The sequence below is a fragment of the Tenrec ecaudatus genome, chromosome 4 (assembly GCF_050624435.1).
Source record: "Tenrec ecaudatus isolate mTenEca1 chromosome 4, mTenEca1.hap1, whole genome shotgun sequence".
NCBI classification, from domain to species: domain Eukaryota; kingdom Metazoa; phylum Chordata; class Mammalia; order Afrosoricida; family Tenrecidae; genus Tenrec; species Tenrec ecaudatus.
Window position 1 is genome coordinate 104289330 of NC_134533.1, and position 21983 is coordinate 104311312.

Below are 21983 nucleotides of genomic sequence, written 5' to 3' on the forward strand. Positions count from 1 at the left end.
TTCACAGCGACCCTCTAGATCAGCGGTTCTCAACCTGTGGGTCGCCACCCTTTGGGGGTCTAATGACACTATCACAGGGTTTGCCTAAGACCTATTTCCAATGGTCTTAGGAACTGAGACACCGCTCCCCTATCCATCTCCTGGCGGGTCCGGAGATATGCAGATATGCCCACAGATGGGATCACCACAACATGAGGAACTGTATGAAAGGGCGCAGCATTAGGAAGGCTGAGAGCCATTGCTCTAGATAGAAGTGCCTCTAGCGGATTTCAAGGCTGTAATCTTTATGGCAGCAGACTGCCACATCTTTCTCCCTCAGAGTGGCTGGTGGGTTTGAACCACCGACTTATTTTGGAACTTCAGCTGAAGCATCTAATCACTGAACCACCAGGCTCCTCTGCTAGAACCGGGACAGGCAAACGTTTTAGTAGAGGAACAAAGCTCTGTCTTAAGCTTTGCTAATCTCAGGACTGAGACTGTCTCAGCAACACCCACTCATTTCTGCCCTGGAATCGTGAGAGCATCCATAGACAATACAGCAATATGAACGAATGGGCAAGGCTGTGTTCCAATAGAACTGTGTTTTCCCAAGCAGGCCGCAGATGCACTTGGTTTATAGGCTGGATTTGCCACCCCCTGGTCCAGAATACAAACTCCACAAAGGCAGGGACCTTCTATTTTGTTTACTATAAAAACACCCAAGACAGTGCCTGTCATGGAGCAGACTATGAACGTATAGTTATAGAATTCATTATGGAATAGGAAAAATGAGATTTCAAACATCGAGTGAATCTCGATCCCATTTAATTCAAATCTCTAAGAAGGAGTCATTACATGAGTCTAACTTACTAAGTTAGCTAAATAGTAAATTAAAATTAAGCTATAAAACATGGTACATGTCTCCGGAAGAATTATGAACCCTAAATCTAACTCAACTACTGTTTTATAGGAACCTGACAGAGAAATGTAGTATAGGGAAAAGAAAAAAAATTCCAAGTGAAGCCTGAAGGGGAAGTTTCCTTTCCTCATTACCCCAGTCTCAGGCAGGCGGCGCTCATGCCTTTTCCCAAATAGCCTGAGAAACCAGGAGAGGGATTTTCATGGCAGATTCTAAGGGTTATCATAGTCAGGAACAGGAGAGGAAGTCAAAAAGTTCATGGAGAAATCCTCTTTTTAATTCCATTTTTCCACAAACGTTTTGAAGTTCCCTCATACATGGCAGAATGCTGGAAAGTCGGGAGGAAATATGCCCCTGGGGAAAGAAAAAGTCTCTACAAACAAACAAGCATTTTCTAGACCAACAAGGATGAGGTCATTTATTTGTGTAAAGTTATTTTGCCTTTGGTAATTTATTCAAATGATCTCTTTCGTAAGTAGGATGTGAAAACTAATGGAGAATACTAGGGTATTTTCTTATATCAGAAGGGAAATGATACTTACCGACTTTCTGACATCTTTTGAAGAGAGATCAATCAACTTCTTGTTCATGGACCACTCTTCATCAGACTCCATTATGGCTTTCTAAGAAGGTCATTTGTTCAATGAAAATATACACGTCAACAAGTACAAAGAGATTCTTTAAATAGTCACATAATTAAGAGTTTATTACACATGGTATGTCATTATTTGAAAATGGAACTTCTTCATTTTTCAGAATCCTAACTTTAGTACAGAAAATATAATTTTACTCATTCTTAATTTGTGCTAACATCAGTTGAGCATTACATGACAAAATAATCTTAGTGAGAACTATCAGTTGAATGCTGAACATAAATTGTAAACATAAAATTCACGAATGCATTCTTAACTACCTACTGAAATCCATTTTAGGCATACCTATTAGTCTATAAATTCCCTTAGAGTATATTCAGGTCAGCAACACATATTTTTAAAAAGCTATTAAAAGATTATCATAATTTATTGGGTAAGGATACTAGTCATTTATTACATGTCTAAAAATGTAAGCCAAAGTTAGAAAGGCTAGAAATATTACATATTTTGAAGTCAAAATTATAGTCATAATAGAGCACTGATTACTAAAATACACTGGAACCAAAGATAGTACAATTGACAATTGCTGAGACAACTAATTTGATATATTTTTAGTATTTAATACCTCATGATACTATTTATAAAATTCAAACAACCTGCAATATCCTGATTTGTTGTGAGAATGTAAAATGGAAATTATCATTTACTATTTGACAGCATATTCATACTTATAAGGTCAAATTCTGAGATTTCTTTCTATAGAAATTTATACATAAAAAAATTGTGTGCTTTCATTTCTTTACATAATATAAACTTTGATACAAATATGTGGTAGAAAAGAAGAGTGATTCAAGATGATTGTATTCATAGAACTACAATAAAAAGTAAGTATACACATGAAGTCCATATTCAAATACCTTAAAATAGATGGGAGCCATCTCACCCACTTCCTTTGGGAGAGGGATGCACTCATAAACCATGTGATACTGTTTCTTCATGCTCATATTTGTTTCTAAAAACACACAGTCCAACCCTTTATCTTCAAACATTTTCACCAACGATTTTCTGAACACCTGCAGAAACAGCAATAACTGGGTAAATAAAGCACTTGAAAGAGATCCACAAGATTCAAATAATAAAAAATATAACAAAGCCCTTCAAAATAAAATTTATAAGGAAACAAATGCCTGAATCCTATAACGTTACTTTATAGTTTACTGTCCAAATCCACTATATAATTTTTCCTATTTAAGCAACTTTTTTTTTTCAAACTAAAGCTCACTTGACATAGTTTTATGTATCTATAGGAAAGAAGATCAGTAAACAAAAATGAGAAAAAGTAAAACAAAATTTAGGCAGTAAAGTCCTTCACCCACTTTTCTATTTTCCGTCCCCCAGGGAGGAGATTATATGTAGATCCTTGTAATCGGTTGCCCCTTTCTACCCCATCACACATGTATATTTAGGCAGTTATTTCTGCAGTATTTTATTTTCACATACAATACAGTTACCACGTACTGAAAGGCACCATTGGTGGCGTTGCTACTAACACAAGGTTGGGGGTTCAAGCCCACCAGCTCCATAGGAGAAAGATGAGGTTGCCTGTTCTTGTCAAGACTTACAGCCTCAGAGACACTATATCGGTTGCTCTTTGCTGAAATCCACTAGATGGCAATGGGCTAGGTTTGGGGGGGGGCCAAGTACAGAAAGTTAGCTATACTACAGTAAAAAAGTAAATGGGCTTATTTTTCCCAAAGGGCTCAGCATTATTTAAAAAATTCTCATTTAAAAAGTTTATTGAATTAGTTTTCTGGATGGCTGGGCATACAGTCCAGGATAGTCACAGGACATCACTTATAGTGCTGGATGGAGCTAATAATGTTGATTTTTTTTTTCATGTGCTATCTGCCAACTATGCATCCCTTTTAGTGAAGGGTCTCCACTTTTTTCTGCCTGGATTTTTAAATTATTATTAAGTTTTGAGAGTTCTTTATTGATTCTAGATATAAATCTCTTGCCAGATATATGGTTTGAAAATATTTTCTCCTAGTCTATAATTTTCCTTTACAGTCTATTACTACATTCTGCAACAAACAAGCTTTGTGCTTCTTTGAGGATCAATTTATCAAATGCCCCTTTTATGGATTATGCTTTTTGTGTCAAGTGCAGAAATTATTCTCATAGCTGTAAGTCTCAACAATTTACTTTTCAATTTTATAGCTTTATAACCTACTTCGAGTTAATTTCTGTACACGATATAAGTGTTTAGATCAGGCGTCCTAATACTACAGCCCACGGGCCACATGCGGCCCGCCGAGGACGTTTATCCAGCCCGCAGGGTGTTTTTGCCCCGTTTGTTTTTTACTTCAAAATAAGAAACGTGCAGTGTGTATAAGAATTTGTTCATAGTTTTTTTTAAAAACTGTATTCTGGCCCTCCAACGGGTCTGAGGGACAGTGAACTGGCTCCCGCTTAAAAAGTTTGAGGACCCCAGGTTTCGACTAAGTTTCCATTTTCGCATATGTGATAGTTATCCTTTCTCTACTGCACTGCTTTCGTATCGTTTGCCACACTTGGCTGAATGTGTTTGTGTAAGTCTAATCCTGGTTTCTCTATTCTGTTACAATGCTCTGATTTTCTCTCTATAAACACTACAGTCTTGATCACTGTAGCTATATATTAAGTCTTATAAACAAATATTGACTAATTACAAAACACTTTCATCAGTATTTTATAGCTTTTACCATACAAAGTCTGCATAGTAATTGGTCATATTTGTTTGATTTTTGTGTGATTATAAAGGGCGCTATATTTTTTATCTCTTTGTGCTGATTGCAAGTACCATACATACTTGAGTATAAGCCGAGTGTTTCAGTAGGTTTTTCATGCCGTTTTTGTGGTAAAATAAGGTGCATGGGCTGATATTTGGGTCGGCTTATACTCAAGTGTATATAGAAGTACACTTGAATTTTTAATGCCGATCCTGTACTGCGAGGAGCCCCAGTGGCATTGTGGTTATGCTTTAGGGTGCCAACCTCAAGGCGAGCAAGTTGAACCCACCAGCTGCTCCGCGAAAGAAAGACAGGGCTGTCCACTCCGTGAAGAGCTGCAGTCTTAGAAAAGCAAGGGCCAGGTCTACCCTGTCCTGTACGGTCACCTGCTACGAGCAGCAATCCATTCGATGGCAGTGAGTTTGGTTTGGTTCCTGTATTCTGTGACCTTGCTAACGTGCTTGTTAATTCCAATGATTTTTATTTGGGGTTCCTGGGGAGTTTTAAGCATACATAATCATATCATCTTCAAATATTTAGTTCTCCCTTTCCAATTTTCTTCTTGCCTCACTATACTAGCTAGAATTTCAAGCACTAAAGTTTTATAAAGTCGCAAGAGCAGATATCCTTGCCTTGTGGAGACGAACATCTTTGTAATTAGGCATGTGGCATGTAATCAAGTCATACGGAGCCCTGGTGGCACAGCGCATTACACCTTGGGTTGCTAACTGCAAGGTCAGCAGTCTGACAACTCCCCCCACCCAGCTCCCAGCCCGGCTGCTCCATGGAACAACGAGAAGGCTTTCTATTTCCCAGAGCCCAGCTGGTGTAGGTTACACATTGGGCTACAATCTGCATGGTGACAGTTCAAAACCACCAGCAGCTCCAAAGAAGAAACACTAGGCTTTCCACTCCCATAAACAGTTGCAACCTCAGAAACTCACAGGGGCTCACTATGAGTAAGCACTGACTGGATGGCAGTGAGAGTTGATCAGTGGTTCTCCACCTTCCTAATGCCGCGACCCTTTCATACAGTTTCTCATGTTATGGTGACCCCTGAACCATAAAATTATTTTCGTTACTACTATATCACTGCAATTGTGCTACTGTTACGAATCAGGCAGCCCCTGTGAAAGGGTCGTTTGACCCCCCCAAGGGGTCGCGACCCACAGGCTGAGAACCGCTGGTTGACATGCTGCCAACAAATCCTCATAGCCTTTCATCATCCGAAACACTTATTTCCCCTTAATTTCTGAAGGACAGTTTCATTAAATATAGAATTCTGGGTTGACATTCACTCAGCACTTGAAAAATGTTGTGTTACTTCCTATTGGTCTCCATTTTTTAAATTGTTTATTGTTTTATCCTTACCACCTCATTTCGTTTTTGTTCATTGTATCTGTTGGACTGACCAGTTTTTGAGGCACAGAAGGAGTAGATGCATAGAGATAATAACTGATCCAAGGATTTGTAGGGGGTAGAGAGATGGGTTGTGGGGAGATGGGGAGGGTGAAGGGATTTGGGGAGTAAACAAGGAAGGCCAGAGGTGGGGGGGGTCACTAATTGGTAAGGACTGCAGCCGCATATACCTGCTTTCAAGTAACAGCAGTTTCATACAAAAGTTTTCAAAATATGGAATACTTAAACAAAAGAAAACAGAGAAATACCGAGTGGTGAAAACACTGGCATCCACAGACATACACAACTATGGAAAGGCATGCACATGCGAAAGTTCAGAGAGTAAAATCACTGGATGAAAATAAAACCCGTGGAAACGTGTCACAACAGTTTGAAACAAATGCTGAGGGCTTGCAAGTTGCAGTCATCAGCATTTTCATGCTGACCTGTACTTCCTCCCAGATGTCCTCATCCAGTAAGGTGGCTGCTCGGTGGTGGTGCAACGGCACTATCAGGCAGTGGCCCTCCGTGAGGGACCGGAAGTTGGGTAAACACAAATAAACCTAGAGAAACAACAATTCCAAAAGTGAAATGTAATGGCTACTTTTTACATCTGTAACAAACAAGCTCCTAGTAGAGAAAAGTGCCCAATATTTAATAAAGTATATGTGCCTATAAATAATATTTTAAAGCTATTATCAGCAACTTAGAAATTCAGAACCCACGTCTCAATTTTCATGGTTATACATCATACACAGGTTGGACTTAGCCCAGCGCAGGCGGAATGATATTTTATCCTCTCTCCAGGGAGCTAGGGATGGTAAAAGGCCTGCAGTATCCGTTCTCTCAAGAGTAAAGGGTACGTGGGCTGACAATGATTCTGTAATTATAACTGCTCGAAGAAGACTCAGCCTCCTCAGAACCCCTATCCATGGCCCCCCTGTATTGGAACCCACTTACCGGCAGTGGGTTTGGGGTATGTTATGAGGCGCACTGATGATGCATTGGGTTACGCATGGGCCTCTGACTGAGAGGCTGGCCGCTGGCTGAGACTTACAGAGCAGCTCTACTCTGTGCTACAGGATCACTGTGAGTTAACAGTGGTGCCAGGGAGTCACTAATGAACACAGAGATAAAAATCCCTGCCAAAAAGAGGCAAGAAAAACAAAATATGAGGGGGCTTCAAAATGTTAATGGAAAATGTGTATTACGAAAACACTGTACAGGATCCAATTTTTCTTATACCAAAATAAACTCATACTAACTTGTTATAGCATGTCTGGACAAAAATCTATTTTGAGGCACTAAGAAGGCTAAGACAGCAGTTTGAAAAGGATAGGGCATCAGAGAAATATGAATTCTATTTAACGTGTAACAAAAATATGTATCAAATTTATAGTAATGCCTTAGGAATGGTTCATGGGAACAAGATCCCCACAGACATCAGCAGTTTACAAATGGATAATTTGCTTAAAGAAGGGGCAAGATGGTGTTGAAGAATCCCTCAGTAGCAGAGTCAAACTTCTTCCAGGGTCCAAATCCACCAGTTGCTCTCAAGAAAACAGACAAGACTACCAGGTCCTGCAAAGATTCAAAGTCTCAGAAATGCAAAAGGGTTTCCATCCTATAGGGTGGCTGTGAGCTGAAGTCACCTCAGGGGCAATGGGCTTGATTTGGAGAGGTTTATGAATGGAAAAGGATTGCCTATTAACAGTAGAGCATAGTCAATAAGAGACATCTCAAAGGATTCCATTTATAATTCTGACAGAAAAGCTAGTGGTGAGCAAGCTTTCCAATCGATGAGGGACAAAACTGCAGCATCCAGATTGGCTGCAGACAAGACCAGAGTCTTCCATGGAAACTGAAGCAAGTGGAATCAAGATTCTGTAGCATTTCTTTGAAGAATGAAAGAGGAGATGAAATACGTCATTACTATTACACGCTTATGTAGTTAAAGTATATTGTGCCCACTTGGCCAATAAACACATGTGGGGTTAATTGAAGGGCAGAGGGATAAATGCCTCCATGAGCCTCGCCTTTCTAGTTCTCGGGGACTCTTGCTTTCTGATGGTCAAACCAGGGTGCAGCTGCCTTAGCCAGTTCCCTGCTTCAGCTGGCAATGCTCACTTCCTGTAAGACATCTCTGAGGAGAAGCAGTATGGACCTACCCCAATGCAACCCTGGGTGCTGGAGCAGCCACGTGAAGACCCCTGCCAGTGCTGAGATGCTTACACATTCACTGACTCGGCTTTCCTCCTGCAGTCGGTGTCATTGCCTGTGTTTTGTGAGATGGAGAAGGACTTTGTGGATTGCCGTTGGACATATGGATTAATGTTGGGACTTGTGGGCTTGGGAAGCACTGGGTTGGGATGTTTTCTTGATGTGCACTTACCCTTTATATAAAACTCTTTCTTATACATATGAGTTTCTGTGGATTTGATTCTGTAAAGTACCCAGACTAACACACGCTCCTGAAAACAATGCAAGATCAAGAGATTTGCTGCCAAGTAGTGGAAGTGGTTCACCAGAGTAAAACTGGCCTGGGCCAAGAGCAAAGTTTTGGGGGATGCTCTGATTATTCTGAAAGTCTTCTGAGAAAGTTAGCCAAACCTTTATATAACATTGCCTTGGAAAGTTTCACCAAAGTCTTCTGTACCACAGCCATGCTCCTGCTCATGCCTGGCATCAAACCAGGGCCACCTGCAAATTTCCCTGGGGAATCATGATGCATCCACTGTAGTATTTTGATGCCTTTCTGACTTTTTTGTTTTAAGATTAATCTTTTTCTTTTCAGACTAATTTTTAAAAAACAAGAAAGTAAACCCACTTTTCTTTGGTTAATAATGTAAACAAGATGGCATCAATGTGGTTCAGTTCTCAGGACCATCAGTTCTTTAGGGATAGGCTATGGAGCTGGTATCATCATTTATAAAAGTGTCTTGACTTTGAGGACACTAATGTTGAAAAATAAAATTTATATAATTTTATCTTCCAGCTTCATTTTCCATGAATTTTTGAAGTTTCCTCAAGTATAGCTTGTCATAAATATAGTATAGGATACAGTATATAGTTTGTTATAGAGCAGCGGTTCTCAACCTGTGGGTCGCGACTTCTGTGGGGGGAGGGTCAAACAACCCTTTCACAGGGTTTGCCTAAGACCATCGGAAAACACATATTTCCCATGGTCTTAGGAATCAAGACCCCGCTCCTCTATCCATCTCCAGGTGGGTCCATCCACGTGCAGATGACATGCTGATCTGGTGAGAAAGAAGCTATCTCAACCTTTGCACTGACATTGGCTTTTTACGCATACTGTCCCAAAATGTAGCAATGTAGTTTACTGTTGTTATATTAAGACTTTTACCCATGTTACTGCAAGCCTCATGACAAAATTTCATTTATTTGTAAATAGAAATAAATATTTCACAATATATAATTACATATTGTTTTGTGATTAATCACTATGCTTTATGTTCAATTTGTAACAATGAAAATATATCCTGCATATCAGATATTTACATGATGATTCTTAACAGTATCAAAATTACAGTTATGATATAGCAATGAAAATAATTTTATGGTTGGGGGGGGGTGACCGTAACATGAGGAACTATATTAAAGGGTTACAGCATTAGGAAGGTTGAGAACCACTGATATAAAGCATCAAAATAATGAAGCAGAAAAAGTCTAGATAGTGTTCATGGAGAAGTTAGGGATTAAAATAATGATACAGGAGAGATACCTAGCAAACAAACAAATATCATACACTTCTTTGAGTTGTGAGATGTTCCATGAAGTAACAAATAGAACTTTAAGTGAAAGTAGGGGAAGAAGCAGAAGTTACTTTGGTTTGAATTCTCTGAGGTGATTTTAATGCTAAGAAAGTGCTAATCAGTCAGAGCAAATGGGAGCAAATGAAGGGGGAGGAAGAGAGAGTGGAGCACATCCTGGCCCACCAGACCTGGAGGACGAAATCCCCGCTCTGAACAGCCAATGCACAGAGTAGACCATATGGCTGATCCCACTACGAGACATGCTGTCCCTTGATGGCCCAGGGCCCTAAGGGGGACGACACTGGAGACTCAGTGTCAGGACTGGTCCAGACTGACCCTGTGACACCGAAGCTAACCACTAAAAGCGTGTGGCAGAGCAACCGTAGGAGCAGAGCAGGCAGCCCCTGAGGGAATACAAAGGACAGACTCTGGGGCCAGAGCATGGTACCCCATGGGACCTGACTGAAGGACACGCCTAGAGATCAAAAATCAGACCTTGATCTATTTACAGGTTATTCTTTCTTTTAAATATTTTTTCTTTTAATTAATTTATTCTTCTACGGGTAATTGGTTTTCTATTTTGTTGACATCGCTGTGTTCTCACTCATCGCCTATCTTGCTATGGCTTGATTTTTGGTGCATATTATTATCTCTACAGATCTAGCTAGATAAGATAGACTGGATGAATAGTCCAGAGGAGAAAACAACAGGACCAATGGTTCCGGGGGAACACGGGAGAAGGGGAGGTGGGGGTAAGGAGATGGTGCGGACCAACGCAGGGACAGGGGAGCAACAAGTGACCTAAAATCAGTGGCAAGGAGGGCGTGAGAGGCCTGGTAGGGATTCAGCAAGGGCATGATAACCAAAGACAAATTACTGAAACCCAAATGAAGCTGAGCATGATAGTGGGACAAGAGGAAAGTAAAAGGAAATAGAGGAAAGAACTAGGCAACAAAGGGTATTTATAGAGGTCTGAAGACTGGAATGTACATATGTAAATATATTTATTAAGAGGGTGGGGAAAAAGATCTACGTGCTTATATTTATTGGTTTAGTATTAAGGGAGCAGACGGACATTGGGTCTCCACTCAAGCACTTACGCAATGCAAGAACACGTTGTTCTATTAAATTGGCATTCCAGGATGCACACCTTCCCAACACAATTGCTGAAGGAAAATGTGTGCATAAACAAATGTGGCGAAGAAAGCTGATGGTGCCCAGCTAGCAAAAGATATAGTCTCTGGGGTCTTAAAGATCTGAAGATAAACAAGCAGCCATCTAGCTCAGCAGCAACAAAGCCCACATGGAAGAAGCACACCACCCTGAGTGACCACGAGCTGTCAAAGGGATCAGGTATCAAGTATCAAAGAACAAAAAGAAATCGTATCATTGTAAATGTGGGTGAGTGCAGAGTAGAGACTCAAAGCCCATTGGTAGACAACTGGACAACCCCTTTCTGAAGGGCTGTGGGGAGGAGATGACACAGTTGGGGTGCAGGTTGCAATGATGAAACATATAACTTTCCTCTAGTTCTTAAATGCTTCTTCCCCCCCACTTTCATGGTCCCAATTCTACCTTTCAAATCTGGCTAGACCAGAGGATGTACATTGGTACAGAGAGCAGCACGAAACACAGGGAATCCAGGACAGATGACCTTTTCGGGGCCAGTGGTAAGAGTGGCGATGCCTGGAGGGCAGAAGGAATGCAGGGTAGAAAGGAGGAACCAACTACAAGAATCTATGTATAGCCTCCTCCCTGGGGGATGGACAGCAGAGAAGAGAGTGGGGAGAGACGTCAGACAGTGTAACATATGACAAAATAATAATAAATTATGACAGGTTCATGAGGGAGGGGGAGGGGGATTTGGAGGGGAAAAATGAACAGCTGATATTAGGAGCTCAAGTAGAAGGCAAATGTTTTGAGAATGATGATGGCAACAAATGTACACATGTGCTTGACACAATGGACATATGTCGGGATTGTGATAAGAATTGTATGCGCCCCCAATAAAATGATTTTTAAAGTGCTAATCAGGAAAATAAGAGTATATGGTAATCATGAGCATAAGCTGGCAAATGACAGAGCCAGAATTTGAATCCATGGGCTTAGCCACCACTTATCCAAGGGCTGTCTTTCTATAGAATCACACAAGGTGTGAGCTTGATGGCGTTTAAATAAAGTATCGTGTCCCTTTAAAGAGTCTAAAAATCAAGGAAATTTGAAAAACAAAAATACTAGAGATTGGAGCATTGGTCCTCAAGCTACCGCCCACGGGCCACATGCGGCCCACGGAGGACTTTTATCCAGCCTGCCACAGGTGCCTGTCCTGCTTAGCAGCTGACTCGTCCAGTGTGCATAGGAATTTGTTCAGAGTTTTTTTTTTTTAATTATAGTCTGGCCTTCCAATGGTCTGAGGGACAGTGAACTGGCCCCTGTGAGGAGAGGTCAAACGCTTACAGACATCGTCCCCAGTGTAGTTAAGTCACCAAACTACAGGGTAGGCCTCTAGGGCAGTTAGTCAACCAGACTATATGGTAGGCCTCACTCCCTGCTACTGGGGACAATAAACTATTCCTCCTTGAGGGCTGAGACCAAGCATTCACACCCTACTGATAATGATTCCTATGGCGATCTAGGTAATAGGTCAAAGTTAGGCCGCCATTCTGAACCTAGGATCTGCCCATCTTGTCACATGTGTAACCCCAATCCCTCCCCTTCCTATTGCGTGTATGTCCCTAGGCCACACCCCTCTCATTACTGTATTACCTATAGGACAGCCCCTTCCAGTGCCGTATGTCCTCACCTGTAATTAGGGGGCTTGCATGTCCCCAGAGAATATAAAAGGATTTGGGGCTACCATTAAACTCTCTCCCCTCCACGCGGACCATCGAGTGGGGCTAAGGTGAGCATGCTACCGTGAATCGTGCCTGACTCCCATTGATTTCAATACTTCACTTCTATCTCTCATGCTCTCTATAACTTTACTATGATCTTTACTTATTATTGCTGTACAATTGCGCCTACCGGACCCGTAATGATGTGTTAGGGGCTGGCTTCCCCTGACAGGCCTCCTGTTTAAAAAGTTTGAGGACCCCTGGATTTGAGCAAAGGAAGAAAGATTCTATAGGAATTTCTGAAGGGTATGAAGAAAAAGACAAATCTACATAACTTAAAAAATCTCTTAGGTAGATATGTTTCGATTCTTACCTTAACACCGATTGCCACAATAAGGTGCTTGGGAAACTGAGAGCTGTCAAAACAATACAGACACTTGTCCATCTGGGCAGCGAGACGCTGGTGCTCAGCAACAGCTCTTTTCCTCTGACCCTCTTCCTCCGCACCAAGACGTTCTCTCTCAGCAGCTTGAGAAACAAACATGTCGTCCAGAGTGTAGTAGTCTCCATCCGCTTTCCCCATGAACTGCACAGCAAACAACAACAATAATTGCTCGTGGTCAGAGCTAAAATGTTAATAGTGTGCTGAAGTCCTATCTCTAAGTCCTATGAGAAGCACTACAATGAAAGACAATTAAAACTGGATTAAAATTCTAGCTTTGGGTTCTAAGATTAATCTATCCATCATCACCATCATTACAATCACCATCATTATCATCACTTTAGAAAAAACAACTTAAAAACAATAACAAAAATCTCCAGACTCACTGCCACTGAGTTCATTCTGACTCCCCGTGACTCTAGAAGTGCCCCTGTGAGTTTCGGAAAGTGTAACTGTGGGGGGTGGAGGGGGGGAGCAGCAGCCCAATGTGTAACCACATTGTCACCAGGACCCCTCTACCATCATCACAGTTCACCGTTATGAAGCAGGGACTATATGCAATTATGCTAATTTGTTGCACTATTAGACAGCAACCATTATCATTTCCAATTTGTAGACAAGGAAACTTAACCACAGAGTGGCTAAATAACTATTTTCACTTTGAAAATTAATATACTCCCTATATAGGGAACACTTAAATTTTTCAATTATACCTCCAGAATCCTTCTCCATACCTCAACAAAAATTATGGGCTGACTGATGCTTTTAAAATACAAATTTTATCTACTTATTTTATTTATTTATGCCCCTGTTTAACATCATAAAAGAGCTTTATATTGCCATAGAACCAAGTTCGAACTCAAGTAAAATACTTGAGTTTTACAAGCAGGATGAGCAAGGTTGAGTCCTGTGTCATCAACTGCCTATGGGCAAGCTTTTTCATTTCCATGCACTCCATGTGTCTCTCTCCCCATTGTGTAATGGTGATCACGTTATCTAGGAGCCCTGGGGGTGCAGTGGTTACCCACTGGAGCTGCTAACTGCAAGGTCAGCCGTTTCGCACCACCAGCAGCTCTGCAAAGAAAGATGAGGCTTTCTACTCCCGAAAAGGATGGTGGCAATATATTTTAAAATTTGCTTGATACAACTGATGTATAAGAGCCCCCAATAAAATGATTTAATAAAAACAACAAAGACACAGAGTCTTGGAAACTCACAGGGACAGTTCTATCCTGTCTTACAGGGTCGCTGTGGTTTGGTATCAACTCAATGGCAGTGAGTTTGGTTTTTGGTTCATAACATTACCTAATAGGTTATATCATTTAATCCTGCCATCATATGCCTGGCTCAGGAAATGAGAGCTGCCATTGTCACTGCACGTCTCGTCATGATCTGGTTTTAATGACCTCTCCGCACATATCCTGTCACACTTATACGTACCCTGTGTTCCAACCAAACTATTTTCAGTACCTTCCTGCTTTGCATGACGTGCTCCCTGCCCCAATTCAGTCCTCACATTTGCCCTTTCACACCTAGTCAACTTTCAACTCTAGATTAAGTTGTCACCTCCTAGAACTTCTGTCAATCTCATGATGATCACACTCTATCATTAGCTTATCTTTTTCTTCTATTAGATTAAGTCCTCAGAAAACAAGAACTATTTTTTATTGTCAGATATAAAACAATAGTAAGATATTTGGATCCTAGTAGACATAGATATTTGAAGAACGATTGAGTGGCACTATGAAGGACAAAGTAGATGTCAAAGCAAGAAATAGTACGAGGAATAAAAGTCAAAATTATTTAAAAGTTTATACAACTAATTATTTTAACATGAAACAAATATGGGAAATTTCTAGAAGAAACAGACAAGTTGACAATTTAGTCAAGAGATTTAAACACTACGCTCTCAATATCTGGTCGTAGTAGAGAGAAAATGAATACACGCCCAAATCACAAAAAGAAAATGAATATACAAATAGAAAACTCAAAACCAATCTCTCATCATTTTCATAGCCACAACCAACCATGTGTAAAGTATTAATAGAAATTTTAAGTACTCCTTAATCCAAATATCCCTAAAAGATAGTAATTATTTTCACTCAACATATTTAAAAAGAAAACAAATCAAAAAGAAAACACACCTGAGCTTCAGAGAGGACACAGCTGTAAAGAGGCAAAAGGGAACCACAGCCGGGTTAGTCTAACAAAAATAAAAGAAAGAAAAGTACCCAGGACAGAGTAAAGCCTCAAAAGATGGCAAGGGGTAGTTTAAATACAGCTCACATAGTACAAAAGAGATTTTTTTAATGTAAACTTTATCTAGAATATACACACCCAAACAAGTTAAAGTACTTACCACAGGTCAGAAATACAGGTTTGGAACTATCTACATTAACCAGAGAATATGTACTTGTATATATATATTTTTTAATGTGCCTTTCTATATATAGCCTATTGCTAATGATATCAGCTCATATATGATCAGGAATTGCATTTAACTGAAACTAAGTATTCTATAATGGTGACAATCCTTCTATTCTCTAATTCAGGTTCCCTGGATGTTAGCAGACATCTCTAACTTACTTGAAGTGTGTGAACTGCGTATGGTGGACAGTACTGCCAGTAGACATGAATGATTATCCAATACAAGGGAAATAGAACCCTCACATACCCAAGAATAAAGATGCATGATCTCCTCTAACAACCTCTAATTATCCATATTTCCCCCATATCTTCTCTTTGAGGTTTGATCTACAGTTTTAAATCTAGAGGGAGGGTCATTCCATTTTGGTCATTGTCAGTTTATGTATATGTCAGAATAAACAAAAATAAACATAGTTTAATTTACCTCTTTTCTGACCTTTAGCCCAACTCTTTCTCTATTGAAAACAGCAACCAACATTTTTTGATGGTTGTACTGTTAATAGATAGCAGCAGATTCTCATATTAAAGGGGAAACATGAACAAAACTATGAGAAGTGAGGAAAGAGAACAGGGGCATGAAAATAAACCTAGACTCATTTCAATAGCATCCTAAAGAAAGCTAATGATTTGGTATACACCTAAGAGGGTATATCATACATCTTAAGTTTGGAATCTCTTTTCCACATACATCTGAAGACTGTGGTAAAGTGGCTATAAAACTGTAGTTACGATAAAACACCTGGGCCTGGGTGGCTCAGGACTAGAGTCTTGGGGAACACCAAAGTAAACTGATGTAACAAAAGTCCAAGAAGACAATGTTCTACATCCTACTTGGGGAGTGACTGGGATCATAAAAGTTTGTGAGTGGCCATCTAAGTTCATCTATTATTATCCCACTGTCTGAGAAGAGTTATGAAAACCAAAGCAGATGTCATTGACCATGTGAACACTCGTCTTCACAACTCTGAGACCAGAAGAGCTAGTGATGGGCTACCTCTAGCAACTGCTTTTCAACGAATCACATTGTACGGTCCTTGCTAAAGTAGGAGAAAAATGTACAACACAAATAAGTTACAAAAGACCAGCTTTTTTGTAGGATAGAGACTGCTGTAACCCTGACACTATGACCCTTCGTCACCCTTTAGGTCTGCACCTGGCTCAATTTTCAGTCAAACAACAGGCAGGTCCACAAGGGGGGCAATCACACTAGTGAGGTACATACATCTTAGAATAATCACCAACTGAGATCAAAAGGTTAGCATTACCCCAAGGACAAAGTTCGGAAGGGTTAGGAAAGGAGAGGAATAGAAATAGGAAATGCAGGAAGGAAGTGAGATGAGAGATTTTACATTGTGCAGATTGCAATCCATGAGATAAAACAAAATGAGTATGAATTGTAACACTGATGATCTGGTCGGTAAGCCTCCACCCAATTCACATACACAATTTTCTTAAAAAAAAACAAACAAAACTAAAGCAAAGGCGACAAATTAAAGAAAATTAGCAAGAGGAGGAGGAGGAATGGCAAAAGACAAAGAAGAGAGAGAAAACTATGTACACTATGAAATCTGAGGGTGATTTTGGGGAGCCCAAGACTTGCAACTGATGTCAGAATCACATAGTCCTGGGAACTCCATACTACTCAAATGGAACGCATAAACATTGACTGGATCCTAGAGCTATTTTTAGAAAAGCCACAAACATTTAAATATAGACTATATATTATCATTTTAATAAAGAGATGTGTCTATGATACACTGGCATACATTGGCACTCAAAAACAGACAGCTGCAGCTCTGTGGTCTCATTATGGGATATTATGAAAGACAAGTGGTAAAGGAAAATGCTCTCAGATGCAGAACTTTGAGCAGTGTACCTTGTTGTTCATGATGCCCTTAAGGAGAGATGTGCAGAGTACACTGACACATTGATGGATGGACTGTGGTTAGTGATTTGACTTGATGGTAATGGACATGGAGAGAACACAATTAGAGAACTGGTGGCAAGGAATTCTGGGGATGAGGCATATAGACATAACTTTCCAAATTGGCACAGAGTACACGGATATTGTATCTCATGTGAAAATATGTTACCAGTCATTGCTACCATTACCCCTTTGAGCTCATGCACAAAGTGTCCACACATGGATGGAAGTTACACATGAGCTCTGTAATATAGACGTCCAACCTGGCTCTACTGGCACTGCCGAGTGCTGGCTCTGTCAACAGAGACCAAGACTGAGTCCCTGAACTCAATTCAGCACTGACTCAATGGCAGTAAATAGCAATACAGCACCACTCCTTGGGAGACAAGGACAGGGGGGAGAGGATCAGTCAGCTACCTGGTCAGAATCAGGATATTCCTGGGAATCAGGGATAAATGTGGAGGATGTGACTTACAATCATTCCTAATGATCCACTAGCAAAATGTTTGTTTCCAATCCCTGTGAATGTAGTTTTCATTCCAAAGAAATGTTTACACCAACTGATACAACAATGACTTAATGAACTCAGGTTCAACTCAGGTTGAGACTACTAACTGGTCTATCTTGGGTCCTCATTCCATTTATCAAAAAGCAAAGAAAGAGGTTACTGTGCTGGCTGGAGGGTGACTACGTGAATAGGGTGACTTGTCTTGACTATCAAGGGTATACTGGGTTTGCTACTGCACAACGACAATATGGAGAAGTATGTCTAAAGTATATGAGATTCTTTAGGACACCTCTTAGTACTTCCATGCTCAATAATAAAAGTTAACAGATGTGGTGGTAATCTCTTTAGAGCAATTAATACCAGACTAGTCCTAAGGAGTTGGGGATTGATCAATTCTGAAATATTCAATGCTTCCATGATGCTATTCAGCCCCATGTTTCCCCACCCCTTCCTTGAGTACATTCCCTCTCATGTGTCTGGGTTCTGGTCATGACAGTTTAAGGAAACATTTCATCTGGTGGAAGGTACTGTTCAGTCCAAAATCCGGAGGTCAGGCAGGGGTAAGTCAGATGCTGGATCCAAAGGAAGTGTTCCATTACTGGCTCTTTCCAGTTATGAGATCCTACCCTCTACTTCCCTGAGGGCCCATTTTATCCACAGCAGGATGGCACTTCAGGGAACCTGTTCACAACTGCTCACAGGTGAATTCTACGAGTATCCGACCCCATCTTCCTACCAGACTCAAGCAGGGGAAAGTTCTTTGGCAGGGCGTTACACTGTGTATCAATACTGCAATTGAACTAACATATAACTCTTCACCTTTTTAATATCGAAATATAAAAATATGTTCTCCATCTCTGGATTTTATTTATATATATGACCTAGAGCCTCTGGCAGGTTATTTCCAGCAAGCATTGGCCTCCTGCAACTCTTAATCAGCAAGGTTTATTTCTAGGCCACTCCAGAACAGCTCTTCTCCTCTCAACTGAAGCATACCATTCCTTACATCGATTTAAGTGACAACAACGAAGATTACCATTAAACAGAGTGTGGCCTGATTCACTCTTTACTAAGTAAGATTTTAATCTTATCCTAGTTCTGTTTGTTAGCAGATAATGCCTTCCAAAATGAGACCACAACCGCAGTCATGTGAAATACAGAATTTTAATACATCACAGATGGGTTACGACTAGAAGAACCATATTAATTGACTAAAACGCAATGAAAATCTATAAACCTTAAATTGAGATAGGACTGTTAAAAAAAAAAAAGAAAAAGGTTCAGCTCTTGGATCACTGCCTTCCCCAGTTAAGGTGCTGCTAAGAGTAAAGGAAATATGGAATTGGTAGGAAAGAAAAATAATTACAAGTGTCGGTTAGATCTACATGACTATATGATTTAAAAATATGTGACAATGTAACAAGGAATGAAGTGCAGTTGCTTTGTCAATTTATCTAGTCTTAGTTTTTACTATCAATTCCCATGTTATATTGGATCATGCTAAAATATTCATAATAATTGATTACAGTAAGAAAGTAAATTCTTAGCTTTCAAAATTAATTAAAAATTATAAAACCTCAAAGACTAAAATCCTACTTATACTTTACTAAGACACAGAAGAGCAAATAACAGTGTGTCCCAAAAAAACCATAATTAAAACTGTGGTCCTAGTCTTCACTGTATGCTTTCATACAATGCAAATTATATAACCTAGCATTTTTACACAGAATTAAAAGAACTTGTATCACTACCTCCTAGTTTATTAAAAAATGATGCTATCAAGGTCTAGCTTTTTGAATTGAGTGAACAGACATCAATATCTTTCTGTTGTTCATAAAAATACCAATCAAGTCAACAATCCTTTGATGCTCTACTTATTATTAAAAACCTTTAAGCTTGAATTTTATACTTAATACTGGTCATTTTGGTCTTCGTCAAATGCCAAAAAAAAAAAAAGCAAGCTTCCTAAAGGGTAGTGTGACCAAAATGGAAAAACGAAAGAGAATAATGACAAGAGATGAATTATTGTTGATCTTTAAAATTTCATTTTTGCAAAATGAAAACAGCATTAATAGGAAAAGAAATCAGAAATTAATTAAAAATCAGAAATTTCTAAACAATTTAGTAATGAAAAGGGCTTTTTTTAGAGTTCATGCATTCAATTTGAAATCTCAAATATTTGATTAAAGATGACAATGCGAAAGTTGGGATATAGTAGTGAAAAAAAGCAGATATGATTGTCAGTGTTATGAAACTGGGAAAGATAGACATTAGCTAAAGAATTATTCACAGAACTATCACGTTAAAGCTGTGCAGCATATCTGAAATTCTAAAAGGGTAATTCATCCAGTAAGAGAGAGCAGCTTAAAAAAAAGTTTAATGGTGAAACCTGCATGAAAAATATAGAAGAATCAACTAGATGGAAGAAATAACAGCGTCAGAAAAAGAAAAGAAATAGCATGCACCAGAAAACCAGGTGCACTTTTCTGTATTTTTGACATTGAGATATAACCCAGACTGAAAGCTGCAGTCCTTAACCTTCATGAGCATGTGCTTCAAGTCCTCCTCACCTTCAGCAAGCAACGAAACCGCCACACTGTGCTTTCCTCTTTTATCTTCCAATTGCCAATAATTAACAATGCATCTGGATGACAAGTTCAAGCAATTTCAGCCTGAAGATATTAACAGAATTCTTCAGTTTCTGCAACACTAGCTTTAGTGGCTGGTGCAAAAATTTGAATAATAATTGTATTTATTGGATTTCCTTGTATGCAGATAGACATTATTCTATCATAGCATTGTACTTCAGGATCTTGAAATATCCTTTCTGACAATTACTGCAACACTGTTACTCTTTATTGTGTCATTCCTGGCACAGTAAATCATGATTTTCTGCTTCAAATTGGCCAATACTAGTCCATTTCAGCTCAACACATAGAATTTGGATCTTTATACATTCTATTTCATTTTGAATGACCTCCAACTTTCCTAGATTCATAATCATACATTCCAAGTTCCAATTATTAATTGATGTTTGCAACATAGAAATAATGCATTTCAACAATATAGTTAACATTATGTTATTAACTAAGGTTTGCCAACAAAGAAAAATATCCTGCAGTCTACTTCTTAAAATAAGTCTTACTAAATTTTTTAAATTAATTAGGATTAATACACATATCAAATCATTCCTTTGTTCAGTCACATCCAGCAGAATTATACAATTGCTAATACAATCAGTTTCAAAATACTCTTTCCATATGGACCCCTTGACGTCATCACCCCTTCAGCCCACCCTCCCCCGTGTGCGCCTCACCCCAAAACCCTTATTCCACTTGTTGACTCCACAGGTTCATCAGTCCTGGTTTCCAAACCAGGAAAAACAAAAAACATATACCACAACTGCAAGAGGGCGACCCCTAATATGTACAAACCAAAAACACTGTGAAGCTAATGTCAAATCTCGAACTCTGAAATTTATTGGAAAAAGGTGAATTCGTTGATAAAATACAAATTTCATGGGAGTTTGGTGCCTATTTCCTAAGACAAAGCAAGTATGCTTAAGCAGGATACCCAGTTGCTAATAATTTAAACTTACCAAATCAAAATGTAAGAGAATTGCCCAGGAGTTTTTATAAAATCCCACCAGGGTCAAGAACTGCAATCTTAACCAAAGAGTATTAACTAAATTAACTTTCTGGTGCCCCATCTCTCACTAACCCCAGATGAGGCTCAGAGTAACAAAGATTAATTCATTAGCAGCTTGGTACTATCTCATTAAGCAGGTAGAGACAGTTTTTAATCTTAAAAAAACAAACCTAAAATTTCATTTTCTACATTTCCATATAGAAGCAAAGTGTCACTTTGATAATTTTATGACACCCTAAATTCACACTTTACTCAGGAGATGTCACAGGAAAGCAAACTCTTGAGATAACCATTTCCAAAGGTAATTACATCCCATGTATAGGAAAGTTTATGAGACTGGAAATGACCAAACGATGTGGCAATAAATTAGCAGTTTCAGTATGTTTTGCTTTATTCTAATCCTACTTTTATGAAAGCTATGACAACCACTTAGTAACTATGAAAATTACTGTAGTTTACTGACTATTTTAATGGATTTAGACGTAGTGTATTGGTATGGAAATACATCCTGCATATTTTAAAGATGACATACAATGTGTTATGCCTTAAATGTCACAAATCTAAAAGCAAAACTATAAATAGGAATACAAATATCTCTATTAAATGATAAAAACATCTTGTTTTCCTACTGTATAAAGTAGAACCCGAAGTACTTTGAGACTTTATCTTCCGACTACCCTCCTCTTGCACCCCCTCCCTTCCAGCGCACTCCCAATGCTCTAGCGATACAAGCTGGGTAGAAGTCACTGCTTGCAATGGTAACAAGA

General features: G+C 39.4%; 1 protein-coding gene across 1 annotated transcript in view; it reads right to left on the reverse strand.

Annotated features, from left to right (window-relative positions):
• Nucleotides 1–21983, reverse strand: part of CWF19L2 (CWF19 like cell cycle control factor 2) — a 92929-nt gene that overhangs the window by 12023 nt on the left and 58923 nt on the right. Inside the window, exons 13-16 of the mRNA XM_075546544.1 lie at nucleotides 12641–12853; nucleotides 6107–6223; nucleotides 2409–2564; nucleotides 1441–1521 (exon numbers count right to left, since the gene is read on the reverse strand). Coding sequence (XP_075402659.1) covers nucleotides 1441–1521; nucleotides 2409–2564; nucleotides 6107–6223; nucleotides 12641–12853 — 567 coding nt within the window. The remainder of the gene's footprint in view (nucleotides 1–1440; nucleotides 1522–2408; nucleotides 2565–6106; nucleotides 6224–12640; nucleotides 12854–21983) is intronic.